The sequence below is a fragment of the Bidens hawaiensis genome, unplaced genomic scaffold (assembly GCF_021521415.1).
Source record: "Bidens hawaiensis isolate Kalapana, Puna unplaced genomic scaffold, B.hawaiensis_p1.1 tig00011861_1, whole genome shotgun sequence".
NCBI lineage: Eukaryota > Viridiplantae > Streptophyta > Magnoliopsida > Asterales > Asteraceae > Bidens > Bidens hawaiensis.
Genome location: NW_027491946.1, coordinates 180510 through 201531, shown reverse-complemented (window position 1 = coordinate 201531; position 21022 = coordinate 180510). Strand labels below are relative to the sequence as shown.

The 21022-nt window shown below is 35.1% G+C and overlaps 2 protein-coding genes across 4 annotated transcripts; one reads left to right on the top strand and one right to left on the bottom strand.

Moving 5' to 3' along the window:
* Positions 1 to 411: 411 nt before the first annotated feature.
* Positions 412 to 10628, top strand: LOC143539361 (protein REDUCED CHLOROPLAST COVERAGE 3-like). The gene is made up of 22 exons (XM_077032701.1): positions 412 to 546; positions 649 to 710; positions 829 to 921; positions 1045 to 1117; positions 3058 to 3372; positions 3457 to 3512; positions 4436 to 4567; positions 4668 to 4709; positions 4813 to 5334; positions 5881 to 6035; positions 6132 to 6591; positions 6697 to 6759; positions 6843 to 7262; positions 7349 to 7441; positions 7560 to 7661; positions 7735 to 7839; positions 7951 to 8084; positions 8175 to 8358; positions 8467 to 8598; positions 8677 to 8789; positions 8902 to 8980; positions 9084 to 10628. The coding sequence occupies exons 1-22, from the start codon at positions 477 to 479 to the stop codon at positions 10515 to 10517; spliced, it is 4839 nt and encodes a 1612-aa protein (XP_076888816.1). The 5' UTR covers positions 412 to 476; the 3' UTR covers positions 10518 to 10628.
* A 2578-nt stretch (positions 10629 to 13206) lies between these two features.
* On the bottom strand, positions 13207 to 19610 carry LOC143539360 (topless-related protein 1-like). Of its 3 annotated transcripts, none has more exons than XM_077032698.1 (26): positions 19534 to 19610; positions 18880 to 18977; positions 18597 to 18776; positions 18398 to 18511; positions 18155 to 18313; positions 17877 to 18054; positions 17688 to 17811; positions 17498 to 17622; positions 17247 to 17415; positions 17058 to 17167; positions 16918 to 16987; positions 16779 to 16852; positions 16588 to 16683; positions 16424 to 16519; positions 16214 to 16341; positions 15917 to 16151; positions 15660 to 15824; positions 15488 to 15574; positions 15264 to 15410; positions 15066 to 15176; positions 14804 to 14983; positions 14608 to 14736; positions 14443 to 14538; positions 13984 to 14172; positions 13750 to 13907; positions 13207 to 13659 (listed from the first exon to the last, which is right to left on the bottom strand). In XM_077032698.1, exons 2-26 carry the CDS (start codon positions 18957 to 18959, stop codon positions 13443 to 13445), a joined length of 3417 nt encoding a protein of 1138 aa, XP_076888813.1. In that variant the 5' UTR covers positions 18960 to 18977; positions 19534 to 19610; the 3' UTR covers positions 13207 to 13442. The 3 variants fall into 3 exon arrangements, with proteins under 3 accessions (XP_076888813.1, XP_076888815.1, XP_076888814.1); XM_077032700.1 differs by having other exon boundaries at positions 17706 to 17811; XM_077032699.1 differs by having other exon boundaries at positions 13208 to 13659; positions 17498 to 17607.
* Between the last annotated feature and the right edge of the window lie 1412 nt (positions 19611 to 21022).

The following is a 21022-nucleotide window of genomic DNA, read 5'->3' as shown; positions in this document are numbered from 1 at the left end:
AGTTTCAGTAGACTCCAATTTTTGATTATTTCAAAATTCACAATATGTTAAATATTGCAAATCAATATTAAAATATCAAACCATTCGTATATTTTGTTTTAAAATAGTTATACATAAGTTAAACGAATTTCAAAATCGATTCAACCAGTCCAACCAGTAAATCAGTAACGATTGTTTAGTTAACCAGTCCGGTAAATAAAATATTAATTATTATTATTATTTATAATTATAATAATAATATTACTTAGATTAGGCTCTTATATAAGTCCATCACATGTATCTTGGAGAGATGGAGAGAGAGTAGCAAAGGAGAGGCCAGGAAATTTTCAAAAATCCACAAAAATCACAAATAGGTTAAGCTCCCATCACACTCTTATCCTCCTCCTATCTTCTTCCTTATATATCCTCACACTCCATTTATTCAAAACCTCATTTCCTTCATTAACTAACATATTATTATTATTATTGTATAATCCATGGCTCCAAGGTCTAGCAAAGGCAAAGGCAACAAAACCAAATCTGACAAGAAGAAGAAAGAAGAAAAAGGTCTTGTACTCTTGTTTCATGGTTTTAAATTCCTTATCTTCTCCGAAACCTTGTAATTGTCAAAAAAACATAACATGTTTTGTTCTTTATTTATCTTTGCAGCTGTTCCTAGTGTACTTGACATAACAATCATTACTCCCTATGAAAGTCAAGTTATACTCAAGGTATAATGATTTATGAATCATATTTCATAAAAAAAATCCAATTACAATAGAGAAGCAGCTAAGCGAGGAACAACATAAAAATAGTTTGAATTTAACTTTGTTTGTAACGAAAATGCAGGGCGTTTCGACCGATAAAACACTTGACGTTAAGAAATTATTAGATGTTCATGTTGATACATGCCATCTTACAAACTACTCACTCTCCCATAAGGTTAGATTATCAATTTGCTATATATTATTTATATTCTATAGTTAATTAATATTTTGTTCAAGTGTTAGGAAACAATGAATATAGTGTTGTGGAATTATTATTGAAAATAGTTGGATTGAATAGGTTAAAGGAGCAAAATTGAATGACAAATTGGATTTGGTTACTTTGAAGCCAATTTTGTTGAAGATGGTTGAAGGTAGGTTGTTTTTCCACCAATATTTCACACAACTACAAACTATAATTCATCCTATAACATTTAAATCGTGTTTGTGTATAAACAATTAAATACTCGGGTGAAAACTGTTGTTGTATTTACGTAATAATAATCGTTACAATATATTTAATCTTTTTCTTGTTTAAAACATTTTTTTTAAACTTGTTAAAAGTTTTTTTAAAAAAACCCAAAAAACGTTAAAGACAATTATGTACTTAATACTATTTATTTATTTATTTTTTAATTATTATCATTTGTTGTATTATACACTTAACGAAGTTCCCAAGTGCAAGATGTCAAGATGACAAAATATTATCATGTACGCCAATGCCATACTCTAAGGCATCTTTTTCAACGAAATATATAAAATTAAATTACTCCAATCAATTAAATTATTTACTTAAAACCTTGGTGAAAATGTTGGCAGCTGGGATGAATAAATAAAAAAAGATTATATACTAAAATAGTAAAATCCGTTATATTTTTTAGTTTTTCAAACACATGACTGTAAAAACAACATAATACTTGGAAAATGTTGGCAAGTTTTGTGAAATAGCTGAAATAATGCAAGTTGCATACTTGAATTAAAATATATTTAAAAAAAATTATTGAATTGTAGTCTAAATTAGACTTGAAATTAGAAAAAGAAAACGTGGTTAATTAGTAGCTAATATTTTTTTAAGTAAAAGAGTACTTAGGCCCCATTTGTTTTTTAGAGATTTAAGTCTGAATCTGAATACCACATCTGAATGTTAAGAGGTGGTTCAAATGTCTGAAATCTGAATCATTAAGAGGTGGAGGCTAGAGACGAACCTCTAGTCATCGGAGATGGAGCCTAGTCTCCGGGTTAGAAGTTAATGGAGGCCAGAGACAAACGTATGTTTTTTTTGGGTTAAGAGGTTTTCAGACCCACTAAAAGCTCTTACTGGTTCAGATGCTATTAAGACGCTGAACCTCTTAATGTCAGAAAAAAACAAACAGCCCACGTCTGATTATGTCTGACCAAATCAGACATTTTTCTCTATTAAGAGAAAAGAGGCAAAAACAACCAGGGCATTATTAATTCAATTTATATTCATCATGATTTCCATAAAAGTATACTTGTCCTTTTGTGTAGCATGATGAGTAGCATCTTTTTCCAGTATAATTCTGTGGCCTAAATTATACCTCCACAATATTCATTTTAGAATATTTTTTTTATAAATATAAAATAAATTAAATTATCTCTTAAATGTATTTTATATTTATGAATTATTAAAATCAATAAGAAGTTAAGAACATACAAAAACTGGCAAACATGTTACATTTATTATCTGTACATTTATTATCTGTAATGTACGTGAAAGTTATCGAGTAGGGGCTGTATTTTACATTGTATATTTTCTTTCACTTATTTAATTGTATTTATAAAAAGTGATTCGATTTGCATATTTTTAGGAAAAAAAACTGAATATTAAGAGTGTGTATGGTTCGGTTTCTATTAATTTTGAGCCAAAATCAAATACAATACTTTGGATTTTGAATTTTTAAAAACCGCTCGATTTTTTTTCCAATTCTGTCATTCAAGCTTGAAAACTTTGGGGAAAAAAACTTTGACTCAAGCGGTTGAATTTGAGCCTAAAACATTTTGTTAATTAATAACTAAGTGATGTTAATACACTTTAATATTTGAAATATTTATTAAATTTTTATAAACTACTTACAAATAAAAAATAATAAATGAAATTCTATAATAACCTTGGTTGAGTTCCGGGTTTTTTACAGTTTTTATCACATGCAAAACTAAAACCAAAGACTGAACCCCGAGTCCATATTTTACAAAACACAACATCAAACCGTCAATTTTTATTCCAGTTCAATTTTTTACCAGTTTGATTCGTTTCAGTATTTACAAAACTACCACCGACGTTACTTTTTCGCAGAGGACTACACCGACGAATCCCACGTGGTGTCGCACGTGCAGAGGCTATTAGACATTATAGCCAGCACAACCCGGTTCACAAAGCCTAAACCCGCCGGAGAATCACGGTCCAAAAAATCACGATCTCAAAATGCTAGACCGGTATCTCCTCCATCTGACGGTCCAGAAACCGTTGAAAACGGCGGTTCGTCTGAACCGGAGTCAACGACTCCGGTTGAACCGGAGAATCTCGATATGGCAGCTATTCAACCGGTTCCGAAATTATCCGATTTTCACGAGTTCTTCTCGTTTTCGAATTTATCTCCGCCTGTATTACGTAAGCCGTATATATATAAATGTATAGATTATATTAATATATATAAATGTTTAATTGATTGAGTAGTTGTGTTTCGGTTATTAGAGTTGAAACGAGTTGATCGGCAAGATGCGCAGGAAGGCGATTACTTCGAAATGCAGGTTCGTTCGTTCGGCTGGAAGTTCGTTTATATTCGTTTAATTAAATGAACGTGGACACGTGCTTTGTTCCTGACGTTAGTTTAAATATTGAAAGTTAACGTACAAATTAAAATAAAGTAAACAAAAATGAATGTTCAACAAACGAACAAATATAAAACATTTAGTACATATTATGATATATAGTGTTTGGATTAAATACAAATTAAATTAATGTGCTAACTGTGCGAACCAAGTAGTGTAATTATGTATACAACATAGTGTAATTATAGTTAGTGTAACTATGATATAGTTACACTAACTATAATTACACTATGTTGTATACATAATTACACTACTTGGTTCCGTACAGTTAGCACATTAATTTAATTTGTATTTAATCCAAACACTATATATTATAATATGCACTTAATGTTTTATATTTGTTCATTTGTGTTTGTTTACGAACGAACATGAACATGTTAATTTTTTAAACGACCAAACATGAAGGTAAATATTTGTTCGATTAACTGTACGTGTTCGTGTTCATTTTATGTTCGTTGAAAGTTATAAAACGAACACGAACACGTTCATTTTTTAAACGAACGGACATGATCACTAATATTTGTTCGATTAACTGTTCGTGCTCGTCGAAAGTTAAAAAACAAACACGAACATGTTCGTTTTTAAGCGAACGGATATGGACACTAACATTTGTTCGATTGGCGGTTTGTGTTCATTGAAAGTTAAAAAACGAACGCGAACATGTTCATTTATTAAACGAATGGACACGAACACATACATTTATTCGATTAACTGTTCGTGTTCGTTAGAAGTGAAATGAACGAACATGATCGTGCCTTTGTTCGTGCTCGTTCATTTCGTTTAGTTTTTCATATTATTATTCATGGTAGTTTGACAGATGATGATATCTTTTGTATATGCAGATTAAAATATGCAATGGGAAGGTGTTTCAAGTAGTTGCATCCACAAAGGGCTTTTACACCTTGGGAAAGCAGTTTTTGCAAAGCCATTCCTTGGTGGATCTTCTTCAACAGCTTAGCCAAGCTTTCGCTAATGTCAGTATATTATTTCCTTAGTTCATTTCCAAAAGTCTGCATTATCGAAATCAGCCGAACATAATATTAAGTTATTAACTGTAAAGTTGTATATTTGCAGGCGTATGCATCATTGATGAAAGCCTATGTAGAACATAATAAGGTAACTAATATATGCTTGATTAACATTATACTGGAATACTTGTTGATGATATAAATATATAATAGTGTAATGACTAGTGAGAACTTGCATTATGATATATCAGTTTGGTAATCTTCCATATGGTTTTCGGGCGAACACTTGGCTAGTTCCACCAACCATTTTAGACTCGGGATCAAACTTCCAGCCACTTCCAACTGAGGATGAGAACTGGGGTGGGAACGGTGGAGGACAAGGGCGAAATGGTCAACATGACCGTCGTGCATGGGCCACAGAGTTTGCGATATTGGCCAGTCTTCCATGCAAAACCGAGGAAGAAAGGGTCGTTCGTGACAGAAAGGCGTTCTTGCTGCATAGTTTGTTTGTTGATGTATCGATATTTAAAGCGGTTGCAATGATACGTAAAGTTAAAGATTCGGACGCATGTTCGAACAGTTGTCCCGGATCGGTCGTGTGTGAGGAACGTGTGGGGGACTTGCTTGTTACTGTGAGGCGAGATGCAGCTGATGCTAGCTCGAAATCAGAAGTTAAGGTTATCGGGATTGGATCGCCTGGCATGTCTTCTGAGGAAATTGCTTTAAGGAATTTGCTTAAAGGAGTAACAGCGGACAAGAGTGCAGTTGTCCATGTAAGTATGCACTGATCCATCGGATTCAGTTGACTTTTGCTGTAAGAAAATTGAAAGAAAAATCTAAATAAATGATAGGGGTGTGCGTGGTGAGGTTCGGTGCGGTTTTTGGCTAAAACCAAGCCGAAAACCAAAACTTCGGTTTTTGGAGTTTTTGAAACCGTTCGGTTTCGGTTTTTGCCATTTGAGCTTTAAAATTTTAGGCCGAAAAAAAAGTTGGCACAAAATATTGAATTTAGGTATAAATAATTTTGTTAATTGTAAAATAATAGACTATTATACATTTGATCAGAAATATTGGAGTTACATATTTATTAAATTCTTATAAATTACTTGATATAAAATATAAAAAAGCAAAAATTTAGGAACTCGGTTCGGTTCGTTTTTGTTGCATGTAAAACCAAAAACGAACCGTTATTGCGGTTTTTACAATAACATAAAACCAAACCGTCGGTTTTTGTTTCGGTTCGTTTTTTTTTCGGTTTGGATTTTACGATTTTTTCAGTTTCTTGCACACCCCTAATAAATGCAGCCTAACTTTTGCAGGACACTAACTCGATGAGTACAGTATTTGTAAGACATTGTGGATATACAGCAACCGTAAAGATTGTTGGTGACATCAAAAAGTCAAAGTTCATGTCACAAGATATTGTGATTGATGATCAACCGGAAGGTGGAGCCAATGCCCTTAACATTAATAGGTATGTTGCATGATCAACCTGTAATAAATAAGTTCATCATATTCAAAAACTTTTATTCTGATTTTCTAAATTCGTCATATTTCGTATCGGTTACAGCTTGAGAGCTCTACTTCCAAACGTGAGAGACGTGGAGTTACCAGAATATGATCAGTGCAATCTTGAATCTTTAAGGAGTCTGGTTAGACGAGTAATAAATGAAAGTTTGACTAGTCTGGAAAAGTCAACAGATTCTGTGAAGCCTATTAGATGGGAATTGGGCTCTTGTTGGATTCAGCATTTGCAGAAGCAAGAAGATAGCACAGAAAAACCAAATGAAAATAAAGTTGAAACGGTGGTTAAAGGTTTAGGTAAACAATTTAAAATGCTGAAAAAGCGAGAGAAGAAGCAAAGTGACGTTGACTGCTCAGATGATACAGAAGAAAGCAGTTTAAGTCAAGAAAACACGGTGGGAGAACCGGATATCCAAGAGTCAAACGTTGACTCCGAGTTGAAGACATTGATTTCAGAAGAAGCCTTCTTACGGTTAAAAGAAAGTGGAACTGGCCTTCACTTAAAGGTTTATTAATTATTAATCTCTTCTATAAAAAGTTAACAAACATGTAGTTTACGACTTTACGTGTTTTCAATGATTAGAAATGCTAATTATTCTTTTCTGTAACAGTCGAAAGACGAGCTTATAGAAATGGCACACAGTTACTATGATGAAGTTGCATTGCCTAAACTGGTACTATTCGTTTAAAGAATGAGTTTTAGTCATAAGGGCATTACCGTAATTTCGACATACTAAGAAATTTGGTCGCTTTTTAGGTAACAGACTTCGGCTCACTTGAACTTTCACCGGTTGACGGGCGCACACTCACTGATTTCATGCATTTAAGAGGCTTGCAAATGCGCTCATTGGGACGTGTGGTTGAGCTTGCTGAGAAGCTTCCACATATACGATCCTTATGTATTCATGAAATGGTCACACGTGCTTTTAAGCATATACTTGAAGCTGTTATTGCTTCTGTTGAAAACTTTGCTGACTTGTCAGCAACGATAGTCGCAACCTTAAATTTCTTGTTTGGGGCCTGGACAACGGACAATAAAAGTCAAGAATTTGTTGAAGATCAAAGTCTTAAGTTACAATGGTTACAATCTTTTTTGGCTAAAAGATATGATTGGAAGATAAAAGATGAATACCTACACTTACGGAAGTTGTCTATTCTCAGAGGATTGTGTCACAAGGTACCGTTTTTTCGTCATTTCTATTTGTTTTCGCCTTTGTTAAAATTTAAATGCTCATAAGTCATAACTTCCGCCACATCGTCCAGGTTGGATTAGAATTGGTTGCAAGAGACTTTGATATGGATAGTCCAAATCCGTTTAGGAGTTCTGATATTATCAGCATGGTTCCCGTATGCAAGGTAGCTCTCTCTCTCTCTCTCTCACACACACACACACACACACAAAACCGTAGTATTGTACTAATGTTTATATATATATATATATATATATATATATATATATATATATATGTAACAGCATGTAATGTGTTCGTCTGCTGACGGGAGGACACTACTGGAGTCATCCAAGATTGCTTTGGATAAGGGAAAATTAGAAGATGCAGTTAACTATGGAACCAAGGTAACATTTGTGTCATGAAAAGAAATTAAAAAGTTTCATTTATTCGCTAACACATGTGCGTATTATATTAAAGGCACTTGCAAAGATGATAGCTGTTTGTGGTCCTTACCATCGAACCACTGCTAGTGCGTATAGTCTTCTTGCAGTAGTTCTTTACCACACTGGTGACTTTAATCAGGTGACACATTTGTTCTTTGATGGCGTTTAAGAAATTAAGAGCTTATAAGTTATAAAGTTATAATCTTTGTAATTTTTAATGATTTTGTTCGATATATACATTTTTTAACAGGCAACCATTTATCAACAACGGGCTTTGGATATAAACGAGAGAGAACTTGGGCTTGACCATCCCGATACAATGAAAAGTTACGGGGATCTTTCGGTTTTTTACTATCGTCTCCAGCATATTGAACTGGCACTCAAGTAAGTAAAACTGTAGAAGTCATATTATTTCGAATAAAAAGGTTTTATTGAATTTTCACTTATTTTTTGTTTTATTCTATTACTTTACAGATATGTGAACCGTGCGCTGTACCTTTTGTATTTCACATGCGGACTCTCTCATCCTAACACGGCTGCAACGTATATTAATGTTGCTATGATGGAAGAGGGGATGGGAAATGTCCATGTTGCCCTCAGATACCTTCACGAAGCCTTAAAATGTAACCAAAGATTACTAGGAGCCGATCATATACAGGTCTCTCTCTCTCTCTCTATATATATATATATATATATATATATATCTGTCACACACACACACACTAGCAATGCGTTTGACTAAATGCATTGACTTTTAATATCACAGACTGCTGCTAGTTACCATGCAATAGCTATAGCTTTATCACTGATGGAAGCTTATTCACTAAGTGTGCAACACGAGCAAACCACATTACAAATTCTTCAAGCGAAATTAGGATTAGAGGACCTTCGTACTCAGGTGAGGACAACACGATGAAATACCCGTATTTTACTTTAATATGTACACGATCAGGACTTATATTCCTGTTAAACGCAGGATGCTGCTGCATGGCTTGAATATTTTGAATCAAAAGCTTTGGAACAACAAGAAGCAGCAAGAAACGGAACTCCAAAACCAGATGCATCTATTGCCAGCAAGGGTCACCTTAGGTATTAATATGGTATATGAATATATGTCTATATGATATATCCAATTTACTCTATATCAGCTGTGAAGTTATATAAAATTATAGATCAACATATTTTAACCTCATTCTTGCAGCGTATCCGATCTACTTGATTTCATAAGTCCAGATCAGGACTCCAAGGGCGGAGATTCACAGAGGAAACGCCGTACAAAGGTAGTTAAATATCATAAATATCATATCTTAATAAGTAATAAATAAACCGATACATTTTAAATGCTTAACTTTAGTTTAACCTTTTAAATTAATCGACTATTAGGCATCACCAGTTGGTGAAAAGTCTCATGAACTACCAACCGATGCACGGAACGATGACATAACGGTTCATGACAACGTTGAAACCACTGTAACAAAATCAGAATCTACCATTCAGGATGTACAAGAAGTGGTTGTCGAAAAGGTGGTGAAGGGGTATAATAGTCATAACACCACTAAACACGAAAAAGTAGTCACGGAAGAAGTTCAAGAAACAATCTCGGACGAGGGATGGCAAGAAGCTAACCCGAAGGTGCGGTCAGGACCCGGTGGTCCCAAAAAGTTTAACCGAAGGCGGCCCGAGCTGGCCCGGTTACACATTAACGGTTCTGAGAAAATTAATAAAGGCCCGAAAGTAATAACACCAACACCAAGACCGAGTTCGACTGAGTTGACTCAGTCAAAGCAGTCAAAGTCAGTTTCAAGAATCTCTCCTAAGGTTTCACCAATGGCTTCAAAATCTGTGTCGTATAAAGCAGTTGCGTTGGCGCCACCGGGTACGATATTAAAACCGTTACTTGAAAAAGTAGAGGAAGTTGAAGAGGTAAAAAATGAAGTCAATGGTTCTAATGTTGACTTAGAGGAAGTCAAAGTTGAAGAAGTTGATGTAGATGACAAAATACCCGAGGATGAAGTTATAAAAGAAGTCGATATAGTTCACGAGAGTACATCAAAATCAGTAGCATCAGAAGAAGTTGAAGACTCAGAATCTAGAGTTAACAAATCCGAAAGTAAACTTTCGGCTGCAGCTCAACCGTTCAGCCCGAGTCAACCTTTGGCGACAAACGTGTATGATGTTATAGCGAGTCAAGGCATGTTAGCCGAGCCGGTCGGGTTTCCACCGATTGCAGCCCGTGTCCCATGTGGGCCCAGGTCTCCTTTATACTACCGGATGACCCAATCGTGTCGGATGAAAAACGGGTTCTTGAAGTATCAAATACCCGGTAGTGGGTTCGGTAACAGCCCGAGAATCATGAACCCGCACGCGCCCGAGTTCGTGCCGAAACGGGCTTGGCAAGGCTCGGAAGGTGCGACAAGTGGGAAAACGGAAGATGACGGGTTACGAAAAACGAGCTCGGATGCCGAGAAGGCGGAACTTGCAAGACAGATTTTACTAAGTTTTATTGTGAAGTCGGTCCATGATAATAACTCTGAGGCCCGGCCCGGGCCCGAGCCCGAGACGGGTTCGGGCTCAAGGGCCGAGTATGTTGACGTGTCAACCGAAGGAGTTGCGAACGATAGCGCGATTGTAAAGATTCTGTACGGAAACGAAGGGCAGCTGGAAAGAAACGATCCCGAAAACAATAAAAACGGAGACGGTGAAGGGTTCGTGATGGTTACGAAAAGAAGGCGAAATAAGCAACAGTTTGCGAGTGGGGTAACCTGGTTGTATAATCATAGTCAACAACAGTCTGTGGTGTCGGCTTCGGTACGTTAAGAAGGATTGGTTTTTAATCGCGGGTGATTAAGATTAAGATTAAGATTGATTAATGTTGAGTTTGAGTTTAAGAATGGGTGTTTTTTTGGTGACATAATGCAGAGGCTGAGGTTGTTGCCTTTACAATAATGTTTGGCTTTTACCTATTTATTATGTAAAACATAGGATGAATAAATCTTGTATGATTATTTGTTTATTATTAGCTCTTTTCAGATGACAAAGTTTAACAGACAGACATGTAATAGAACCGAACAAACACGAACAAGTTTTGTTTGTAAGTTCATTTGAATATGACCAGACAAATGAACGAATATGATGCTTTAAACGAATGGATTTTCTTGTTTATATTCATTCGTTAAGGAGAGGAACATTTTCGTGTTCATTTATGTTCGTTCGTTACTATTCTAAACGAACGCAAATGTAGCATCAAGGCCTAGTAACTGACAAACAAATTTAAATAAATAAGTAAACGAGCATAATGTTGGTAATTACGGACCGTATTCACAAGTAGGTGAATGTGGAAGAACCTAAGTTGACTAGTCGGTCAAGTAAGTAAGTTTGTTTGGATGTGTGAGCAATAGAGTACTATTGTAACGAGTTTGTGAGTCAGTTTCTCGTTGCAATAATAAAGTGTGAGCAATAGAGTACTATTGTAAAGAGTTTGTGAGTCAGTTTCTCGTTGCAATAATAAAGTGTTTATGGATTAAAAGGAGAGAGTAATGCTTCAAGGGAAGATGTTTGATGATATGCATGACAGAGATAGCTTAAGAGTTAAGATGGTGCCATTGTGATTTGCATGTCAGCTTTTAATACTAAAGCAATCATGCCCAAACGTAAGTTTCACACCTTTATTAATCCAAGTGCAATAGATCTTATCAAATAAGCTGCTGTATTTCAAAGAAAGATGCCAAGTTTGTCGATTTTCTCGGTTTTGGGCTAAAATTGAACCAGAAACCGAAACTCCAGTTTTTGAATTTTTAAAGTTCCGTTTTGGCTTTTTGGTTTGAGTTTGGTCCGGTCTCGGTTTCTCTGTTTAGCTGTTTAAGCTTGAAAATTTTGGACCGAGTGAACTGCGGTTTTTGTCCATGTGGTTTGTCCAAATTTGCGGTTTTAGTCCAATAGTTTCAAATTTGCTATTTGCATCCCTGTTGTTTCATTTCACTTGCAATTAAACCCGGTCCCACTAACCCCGTTAAGTCTGGTCGTTAAACTCATCAACGTCTCCTCACGTGAGGGGCAGTTTTGTCCTTTTTCTCCCCAATAAACCACATCCCTAATTCGCAAGCCCCATTCACGGGAGGGTCGGGGTGTATTTGGGAATAAAGGACAAAACTGCCCCCAAGTGAGGGGCACACAGGCCACAACACACTGATGGATTTAACGATCAGACTTAACGGCGTTAGTGTGGTTGGGTTTAATTGCAAGTGAAATGAAACCACAATGACGAAAATCGCAAATTTGAAATTATTGGACTAAAACTGCAGATTTGGACGTACCACATAGACGAAAAACGCAATTTACTCTTTTGGACCCAAAATGGCCCAATATAATGAATTTGGTCCTAAATTATTTTATTAATTAGTAACTAACTGACCATTATACATTTTGAGTTACTTATTTACTAAGCTATAAATTATTTTAAAAAAATGAAAATCTATATATTCGGTTACGTTCGATTTTCTATTTTTACTACATGTAAAACCAAAACCGAACTGTAAGTTTGGCCTTTACAAAAACATAAAACCAAACCATTATATTTTGCTTCAGTTTTTTTTCGGTTGCATGCGCCCCAAATTTTCTTTTTGGTAATATTGTTTGTTTTTGGACTGAATTTGATGTGTACAGTGTACACATCCCTATGCTCTCTGTGTCATCCTATGTTTCTGTCTTTATGCTCAAGCTTTGGTCCCTCTTAATACAGCCAAAGTTTGCCTGAAAACTTTGTAAAATCTTTCTGAAATTAAACATGGCTGCCGGTTTCGACAGCCACTCGCATGCGAATCAAAGCAAAGTTCCCCTTGCTAACTCATGTGCCATTTCTGAAACCATAATCATTGCGGTTTACCAACCGCCACTTCAATGGACTCGGTTAAAGTTTAAATATATGGAAGACAGTTTTAAGATTTTGAAGTAATGATGTGTACAAATGAAGTAAAGTTGAAGCTTGAATGCAAAAAACAGTTTTATGAAGTTTTGCAGCTTAAGAAAAGATTCAAACATCTTGAAGAAGAAACAAACTTGATGAAATAAGAAATGTTTAAAGAACGAGCGGAACGGACAACGATGTTAAGCGACGTTTATCGACAGCTGAAACTCGTTCACTTCTCTCTTCACTCCGAAAACCAGACCTTCTGTAAGGTAATAAATATACAAATTGTTTTACTTTTTTTTATTTTTAAATTTTTTTAAATTCGATCCCGAGTTTTGTTTTTTAACCAAATTTTCAAGAAACAGGAAGGAGGGAGGTTAGATGGATTGTGTCAAGTTTTGTATGACGATCGCAATCCATCAGTGTTCATCAGAGGTGGTTTAGGAGCAAACTCAGTGGCAGATCCTGGTTCTGCTGAACGTATAGTGCCGAACGTGTTATGCATAGAGTACAATAAATGAAAGCGCGATCTTGTACTTGGAATTAGTTATATATGTAATGAATATTGTTATGCAGTCATAGCTTCAGAATCAGTGATAGAAAAACAAACAAGTTTTTGGTTTCATTTTATAAAACTTAGAATTAGAAATAACTTCAGACTATTGCCATTTACGAGTTTACCCTTCACGTCGTCTTACATAATAAGTTAGATCAAGTCATCATCTTAATTAAAAAAAAAACGCAATAATATAACAGTAGCACTAGAAGCAGGAACATAACTAGTAACTCGGAACTGCACAGTAAATAAGTGTTTTAGTCAACTGGAACCAACCGGATCACCTCTGGACGGGTTGTTCTGACCCTGAACCAGCAGGTGGCGGTGTAGCCGGTACTGTGCTTGTGGATCCGTTTTCAGCCGGTGGTGGCACGCCCCATTTGCCATCGGATTCAAGCGGCTCCAAAACATGAACAATTCCATCAGAAAGGCCCACTGCAAACTGATTCAGTTCTTGTGGATGAGCAGCAATCACCATCGGGTGCACGTTAAGGTTACTGACACGATACAAGTTTTTGTCAAATATCAGAAAAAAAGATTTCATTTTCAACCAAACGAAACCGAAAATTATGTTCTGGTTATTTTACCTTGTGAGATATGCAGAGGGGTTGATCCTGCATCGAAGGCGGAGGTGAGAAGCAGTGAACACACAAATGGTTGCATCCAAGAAACTTGCATATATCAGCTGACTATCGCATGAAAAGGTTGCATGTGATATCGGGGCTGAGTTTTCACGTTGAATCCACTGAAAAAAAAAACAAATATTAATTTAAAATTATGGTATTGTTATAATATGTTATGAAGAAGAGGATAAATATGACCTGCTTGACGCATTCGAGTTTTGTAGTTTCATAGATGGCGAGCTGAGTCTCGTGAACAAGAAGGAAATGGATCTGATCTTGATGAAACTGGACACGAGTGTCGGATTGTGGTGATGGTGTTCTTCCCGGTGGGAGTTGAACATATCGAGTCTTTTGTTTTTCCCATCCATCAGAACTCCATACACAAATCTAGGTGATAAAAATATAAAAATCATAAATTTACATAAGTTTGAAGAATATTTGATAATAATATCATATGGGGTTCTATAAAGATTCAAAAAGAATGAATCTTTCATGATCTTTAATAACCATCCATCAGAAGTTTAAAACTTCATACATAAATCTAAATTTTTAACATAAAAACTGTTACTTTACATGAATTTCAAGAATCTTTAGAGAAAAATTAGTGGGATTCTATAAAGATTCAAAAAGAATGAATTTTTAGTGATCTTTACTAACCTGAGCATCAGCACCAGATGAGACTAGAACATTTAGCACATGAGAAAAAGCGAGACCGGTTATTTTTTTGGAGTGGCCTTTAAGCTTGATTTTAACCTTCACAACAAAAATGGTATTTTTATATAATTCAACAATTAAGTCAAGAAAGGGTTCTTTAAAATATACCTCATCGACCCGAACGTTATAAATCTGGATCGTCGAGTCATCCATGCCAATTGCTATAATATTGTTATCTTGGGGATGGAAAGCAAGAAATGTTGCTGCAGGTGGCGGTGGCATGAATGTTGTCATTGTCTGCAGTGAATGTTAGTCAAATCAGTTTGACCTCAAAAGTCAAAAGTCAAATTATATCAAAGATCACCTTGAATGTCATCATATTAAACAAAGAAATCTTTCCTCCCGATGCAGACATAACATACGAATCGTTTTTAGACAAAGCAAAGCATGCAACCGATTCTTCAGGGTTAGTCTCTGCCATGTCATTAGTCATCAAAATCCCACTTGAAGGTTGCCATAATTGTGGTGAAACACCAGCTGTCACCTGCAGTATATATCTCACATTATGAAATTTATTTCATTAAAATCTTGGTTTAAAAACCTTTTAATCATTAAATAATATTCACCTTTCCACTTGCATTCCGCTCATTACGCTGCCATTTCCATAGCAAATGAATAGCATTCGATGCTAATGCTAAAATAGCACTTCCTGAATTTGTATATATCAATCTTGATATGTGTATATTCAACAAATCTCTCACTAATCTCTACACTATAAAAGAAAGTTTTAGCATAACATAATTATATAAAATAATTAAATATACCTTTGTTACTCTCATGTTCTCAGGTAGCCTCAACGACCGACATTGAGAAGCTTCATTAATCTCAGATAATTTCCAAATCTTTGACTTGTCATTAGATTCTTCCACGATCCTAGGTTTCACATCCGGCATGCTTCTAGCATCTCCGTTCTACATTCACAACATTAATTACTAAATTACACTTAACAGTCACACTATGAAGCATGAGTATCTAGTCAAAGTCAAACCGCTGCAGAGATGGATCCGACAGATGCAACCCGTTCTGCTAATGCAGCACTACCGGCAGCTGCAGCAGTTAACGCTTTTATCGTAGGCTGCAATTAAAAATAACAAGATAATATAATTGTATAAAAAAATAAAAAATATGATTTTGTGCTAAATAATATTAAAAGCAACTACCTTTGCAGCTTCGGGAGTTCTTGAAGTAGAACCATCAAACGAAAGATTTTCAAAAGTTCTAAGTAACCGAAGCCCATCAGAATTTGCTAAAATCTTGATACCGTTATCATTAGCAGAAACAGCCAAAAGAGCACCGTCTTTGTTAAACCGGATTCGTGGGCTTGCCTAATTAAGAATAATATTAGAGTTGGTCATTAGTGGGCTTGCCTAATCAAAAACCGGTTTGTATATGTTTTGGTATTAAACGAAGGTGTTACCGGAAGACCACCATCAGCATCAACACTTGTCAAAAGCTGAACATTATCCATATCCCAATATTTGATTGAAAAATCATCACCAACTGCTAAAAATCGGTTCTTTGTTGTGTCAAATTGTACAACGCCTAAAGAACGTTTACGGAAACCAATATACGTTCTTTTTACCGCCCCTTCACTTTCATTCCATTCCACAATGTGTGACTCCCCTTCTTTACTTGTCCCACATGAAAAAAGCCTAAAAAATTCCCAAAAAGTCAAAAAATGTTTTTAAAAAAGTCAAATCTATAAAGGTCAAACCTTGTTCCATCAGCACTGTATGCCATTGTTGTGCACCAACGACCCGGTGCCTCATAGTCGACACGTGATCCCATGTCATCATATAACCAAGCTTTTATCTTTCCATCAAGAGCTGTTGAAAATATAAACTGAAAAAAAAAAGGTTTAAACTTTAGAGTTTAGACTTTAGAATCCGTTGAAGAAAACTGTTAATTACAAGATTTAAGTTACCTGAATATTCTCTTTATAATGAGGGCATACAGAATAAACCGGTGCTTCATGACCTTCAAAAGTGTACTTTTTTACACCGGTCGTTGCATCCCAAACCTATCATCAGAATCAAGAAAATCTTGATTATCAAATTAAAAAATATCAGTTATAAATTGACAACAAACCTTGATTGTTTTATCATCTCCACAAGTTATTACACAAAGCTGCTTATTTGGATGAGAAAATGCAATATCATTTACTCCACCAACATGCTCATCAATCTTCAAACAAATAAAACAAGTGTCATATTTACACATGTTAATATTTTATACATGTATATGAATTTTAGCATTCACCGGAAAGAAACTAAGTGTACCTCTACACTTTGTCTCACATCATCAGATCCATGATACGAATATATTTGCACAATGTGTCTTGAATATGCAACTCCTGTTCATATTATAACAAATTTAAAGACTTGATTATTTATTATAACTTATGTTATCTTGACTTACCAAACAGTGTGCCATCCGGACTCCAGATTACACGGTTCACCGAGACGCCTGGATCTTTAACTAGAGCAGCCTGCATTTATGTAAAAAGATTAAAACTTTTTATAAGTGTTATATAAATCTAATTCAATATCTTAACATACCTGAAGAGGCATTGAACATGCACTAAGATTCCAAACTTTGAAATTTTTTAAAACCAATTTTTCGCGTGAGCCAACTTCCCACAATCCCACATCTCCAACATTTGTTCCAACTGGTTTATACCAAAAAAAAAAATTAATATCCAAAACTTTAAAAAAAGCTACAAAAAGACCAAACATATGATTTCTTACCTAAGAGTAATGTTTGTTGAATAGGATGAAAGTCCATGCTCATAGGAGACGAGCCCTGGTTTAACGTTCGTGCAACGGTTTTTGGCAAATCATCAGGTGGATTAAAAGTTTGAGTATGACCAGAATGCCCCGGGAATGACACGGGTAACATGTTGACTGGAAGGTTGACCTGTTTTCATCAAGAAAGTCAACTTTAATATAAAAAGATGATATTAAAACAATTAAATCAAATCGAGTCAAATCAAGCAAACCTCATCGGTTATTCCCATGGGCCGTGTTCTTTTGCTCATATGATCAGAATCCGCTGCAGACGGATAATCCAAAGAGGGATTTGTTGGAGTTCTTGGATGCTTCAACGCAGCTGCAAACGGGTCAACTGGTCAACAAAAGGCGTTAAACGGGTCAATGAGATCATACTTTAAATCTTTATTTATACATTACCTGAAATAGAGGGACTACCAAGGCCAGTTGCACTACCAGAAACCGTTGAATGCGATACAGCTGGCGGATTAGACATCCATCCAGCAAGTGGAATTGGCGCTGCAGCCGGTGTCGGTTGAAATGGCTGAATATACGAATAACAAGAGTTAAATATATTTATAAAAATAATATAAAATACAGATTACAGACCCCATGTGCACCCAAAGGAGGAAAGCCACCGGCTTTCGGTAATGATCCAAGTAGTGGACTGTTTGCAGGCGATGGAGCGCGTGCTCCGTTCGGTTGACCGCACGAATGGTCAACAAATAATGTTTTGATATCTGGATTTGGCCTAGGATTTTTACAAAGTTGGTGTTGCCAATTCAAGCTGTGTTATACAACCATACAAATAAACTAACTTTTAACTACCATTGTAATTAAACATATAAAACAAAATGCAGACCGAATGCTAACGGTTTAACGTTTACCTTTGGTTTATGAGTGTCCTTAATCTTGAATTCTTAAGATTTGGAAACTGCAACTTGTCACGAAACAAGGGATTCGCTTCGATTAGCTTCTTGAGTTCAACCAACATTATCGCTCGAGCCAATTTAGTATCTCCGTATTTGGATAATTGTTCATTCTCCCTAAATGTAAACGAAATTATAAAGTTATAAAGAAATCTTTTAACAACAAATTATTAGTACAAAATATGAGCATTTGCATTGTACCTAAAATTCTCCAAAGTTAATAACTGAGTTATCTCCTTAAACAGGTCTTCATTAAATGATGCAAACACTTTAAGATCTTTAACAAGAATCTCAACTGCCTTGGACCTATCATGCCTATCAAACAAATTTCAAGTAATTACAACTATTCAAGAATTCAAATTAAATATTTAAATTATTAATATTGGAACAAAGGGCTTACTTATCCAATGCTTCAAGATACTTTTGCTTCCTAATTTCGAAAAATATCTTCATCGAGTACCGATTATCGTCCACTTTAGTGAAACCGGAAAGATACTTCTCAACCTCATCCCAATTCCCATTTTGCACTTCATCCTCAAAATACTTCATGTTGAAGAAAAACCCTGATTCTTGTTCAAGCCTATGTATATATATACCCATAAAGTACACATTTTTAAACAATTCCCATGTAAATAATAATACAAAAATGTGAATTAAAAAAAAAAAAAAAAAAAAAAACTTACTTGTGAACAGTTTCTTTGAATTTTTCTTCATCAAGAAACTGCAAGATCAAGAACACTAACTCTCTACTCAAAGAAGACATTGCAGCTCCTTTGACCCTAATAATAATAATAATAATAATAATAATAATAATAATAATAATAATAATAATATGAATAAATTAGAATAAGAATAAAGATTCTACTAGAACAGATCTGTGAAGTAGCTAGCACTAATTCATCTAAACAAATTTGAAATAATGATAATAATTATTATTATAATAATATTTAGAATTATTTATAATACCCATGTTAGTTAACTGATTATTTCTTGGTTAGACACAAAATTCAAAGACTTTACATAAAGTATATAAATAAATAAAAAAAAAGTAAAATTTCCCAAAACCCACAAACCAAAAATCAGATCCTTGGAAACCCTAATCTTTAAAGTTCAAATTAACCAAAAATTAAACCTTTTTATTTCTTCCAAAAAACTGTTTTAATAACAATAAAAAAGAAAAGCTCTAATCTTTTTAATAATTACAAAACACAAAGTAAAATTTAAACTTGTGGGGTGGATCAAGATAAAAAGCTAGCAGCTTTAATCCCCTAAAAAAATAAAAAAATAAAAAATAAAAAAAAACTTGAAGAACATAGCTTAAAATTGATACTCACCTTTAACAAGATCAAGAAACAAAACAGAGAGATTTTACCTTTAAATTAGCATATATATATATAAATATATATGTGTGTGTGTATCTCTGTTCTCTCTCTTCTCCGTTTCTCTATCTACAATGTTGCAGAAATGGTTTATATTTTATAGATGGAGGAGGTGATAAGTAATTTCACTTATCATCTCATACTGGGATATTATAGATTGATAAGTTGTTGTAAGTATGATAAGTACAGCTTTTAGTGGGTCCCAGACAAGCCGGCTAACTTTGTGTTGGCTCATCGGCTTGGAATCTCCAACCGACAGTGTACTTCGGCTTAGCATGGAAATTAAATAATAATAATCAATGTTTTCAGACCCGGTCCGGGCGTCAACCCGGACGTCTTACCGGGTCAAAGGTCGGACCGACTCGGGAGGGCGGACCGGTGTTTGACCCGGATGACGTCATAAATAATTTAAAAATATATATATATATATATATATTTATATATATAATTCATATACATATAAAAATTAATAATAACAAAAAATAATAATAATAACAAACTTTAATGTTTATTTATGTTTTATATATTGTTTTTTGAATATATATGATATATATTTGATCAATAAAGACATCAATGATACTTGGTTGGTTGGCTCATGGATAATTATTAAATCTTCTATCTAGGAAATGACCCAAGTTCGAATCCCATCATACACATTTCATTTTAGATTTAATAAAAAATGGGACACGCCGGGTCGCCGGGTCCGGGCCGACCGCCACCCGCCAATATAGTACGTTTTTCGTCCCATCGTGTGATACGTCAAAAAGTCAAAAAGAGATCTGTTTTTGTGGTGACATAACGACTATCAAGTGGCAGTTGACGGTATGGTTTATCGGGTGAACACTCAAGCCAAACTCTGAAACCAGTGTGGGCTCGTGAGTCGTTTTTTCATGAGCACGAGCTTGACATTTCGAGCTCTTTTTCAAAAGCTTGAGTTTGGCTCGTGAGTCGTTTTTTCAAGATTGAGTTTGACTCGGGCTTGGCTCGTTATTTATACATAGAATTAAAAAGGCATGATCAGTGCTGCAGACACCTTCCATGCCACGTGACGTTCTGCTCGAGCTTATCTGTAGTGCCTTAAACAAGTCATAAGCTCATATCAGGCTCGGCTACGCAATGTGAAATTAATATATGAAAATCCAAACAATTTAAAAAGTTAAAAAATACATAAAGTTCGTTAAAACTCGACAATCCTAAACGATCTTTCCATAAAGACTCAAACTCAAACTCAAACTCAAACTCAAATTATCTCAGCTTATTTAAGTATTTTATCGATATGATCTCGTGTAGTTTGACTCGCACCCATGGGATTTGTATAACACAAGATTGTGGCCCTTTTGTTTGTGGTGGGGCCCACTGATTCCATTGAGTTAGGATGATCGGACGGTGTGGAATGTATGATAGCAATGGGGCCCACCTCTTGTGGTGGTATTGTTATGACCATGAC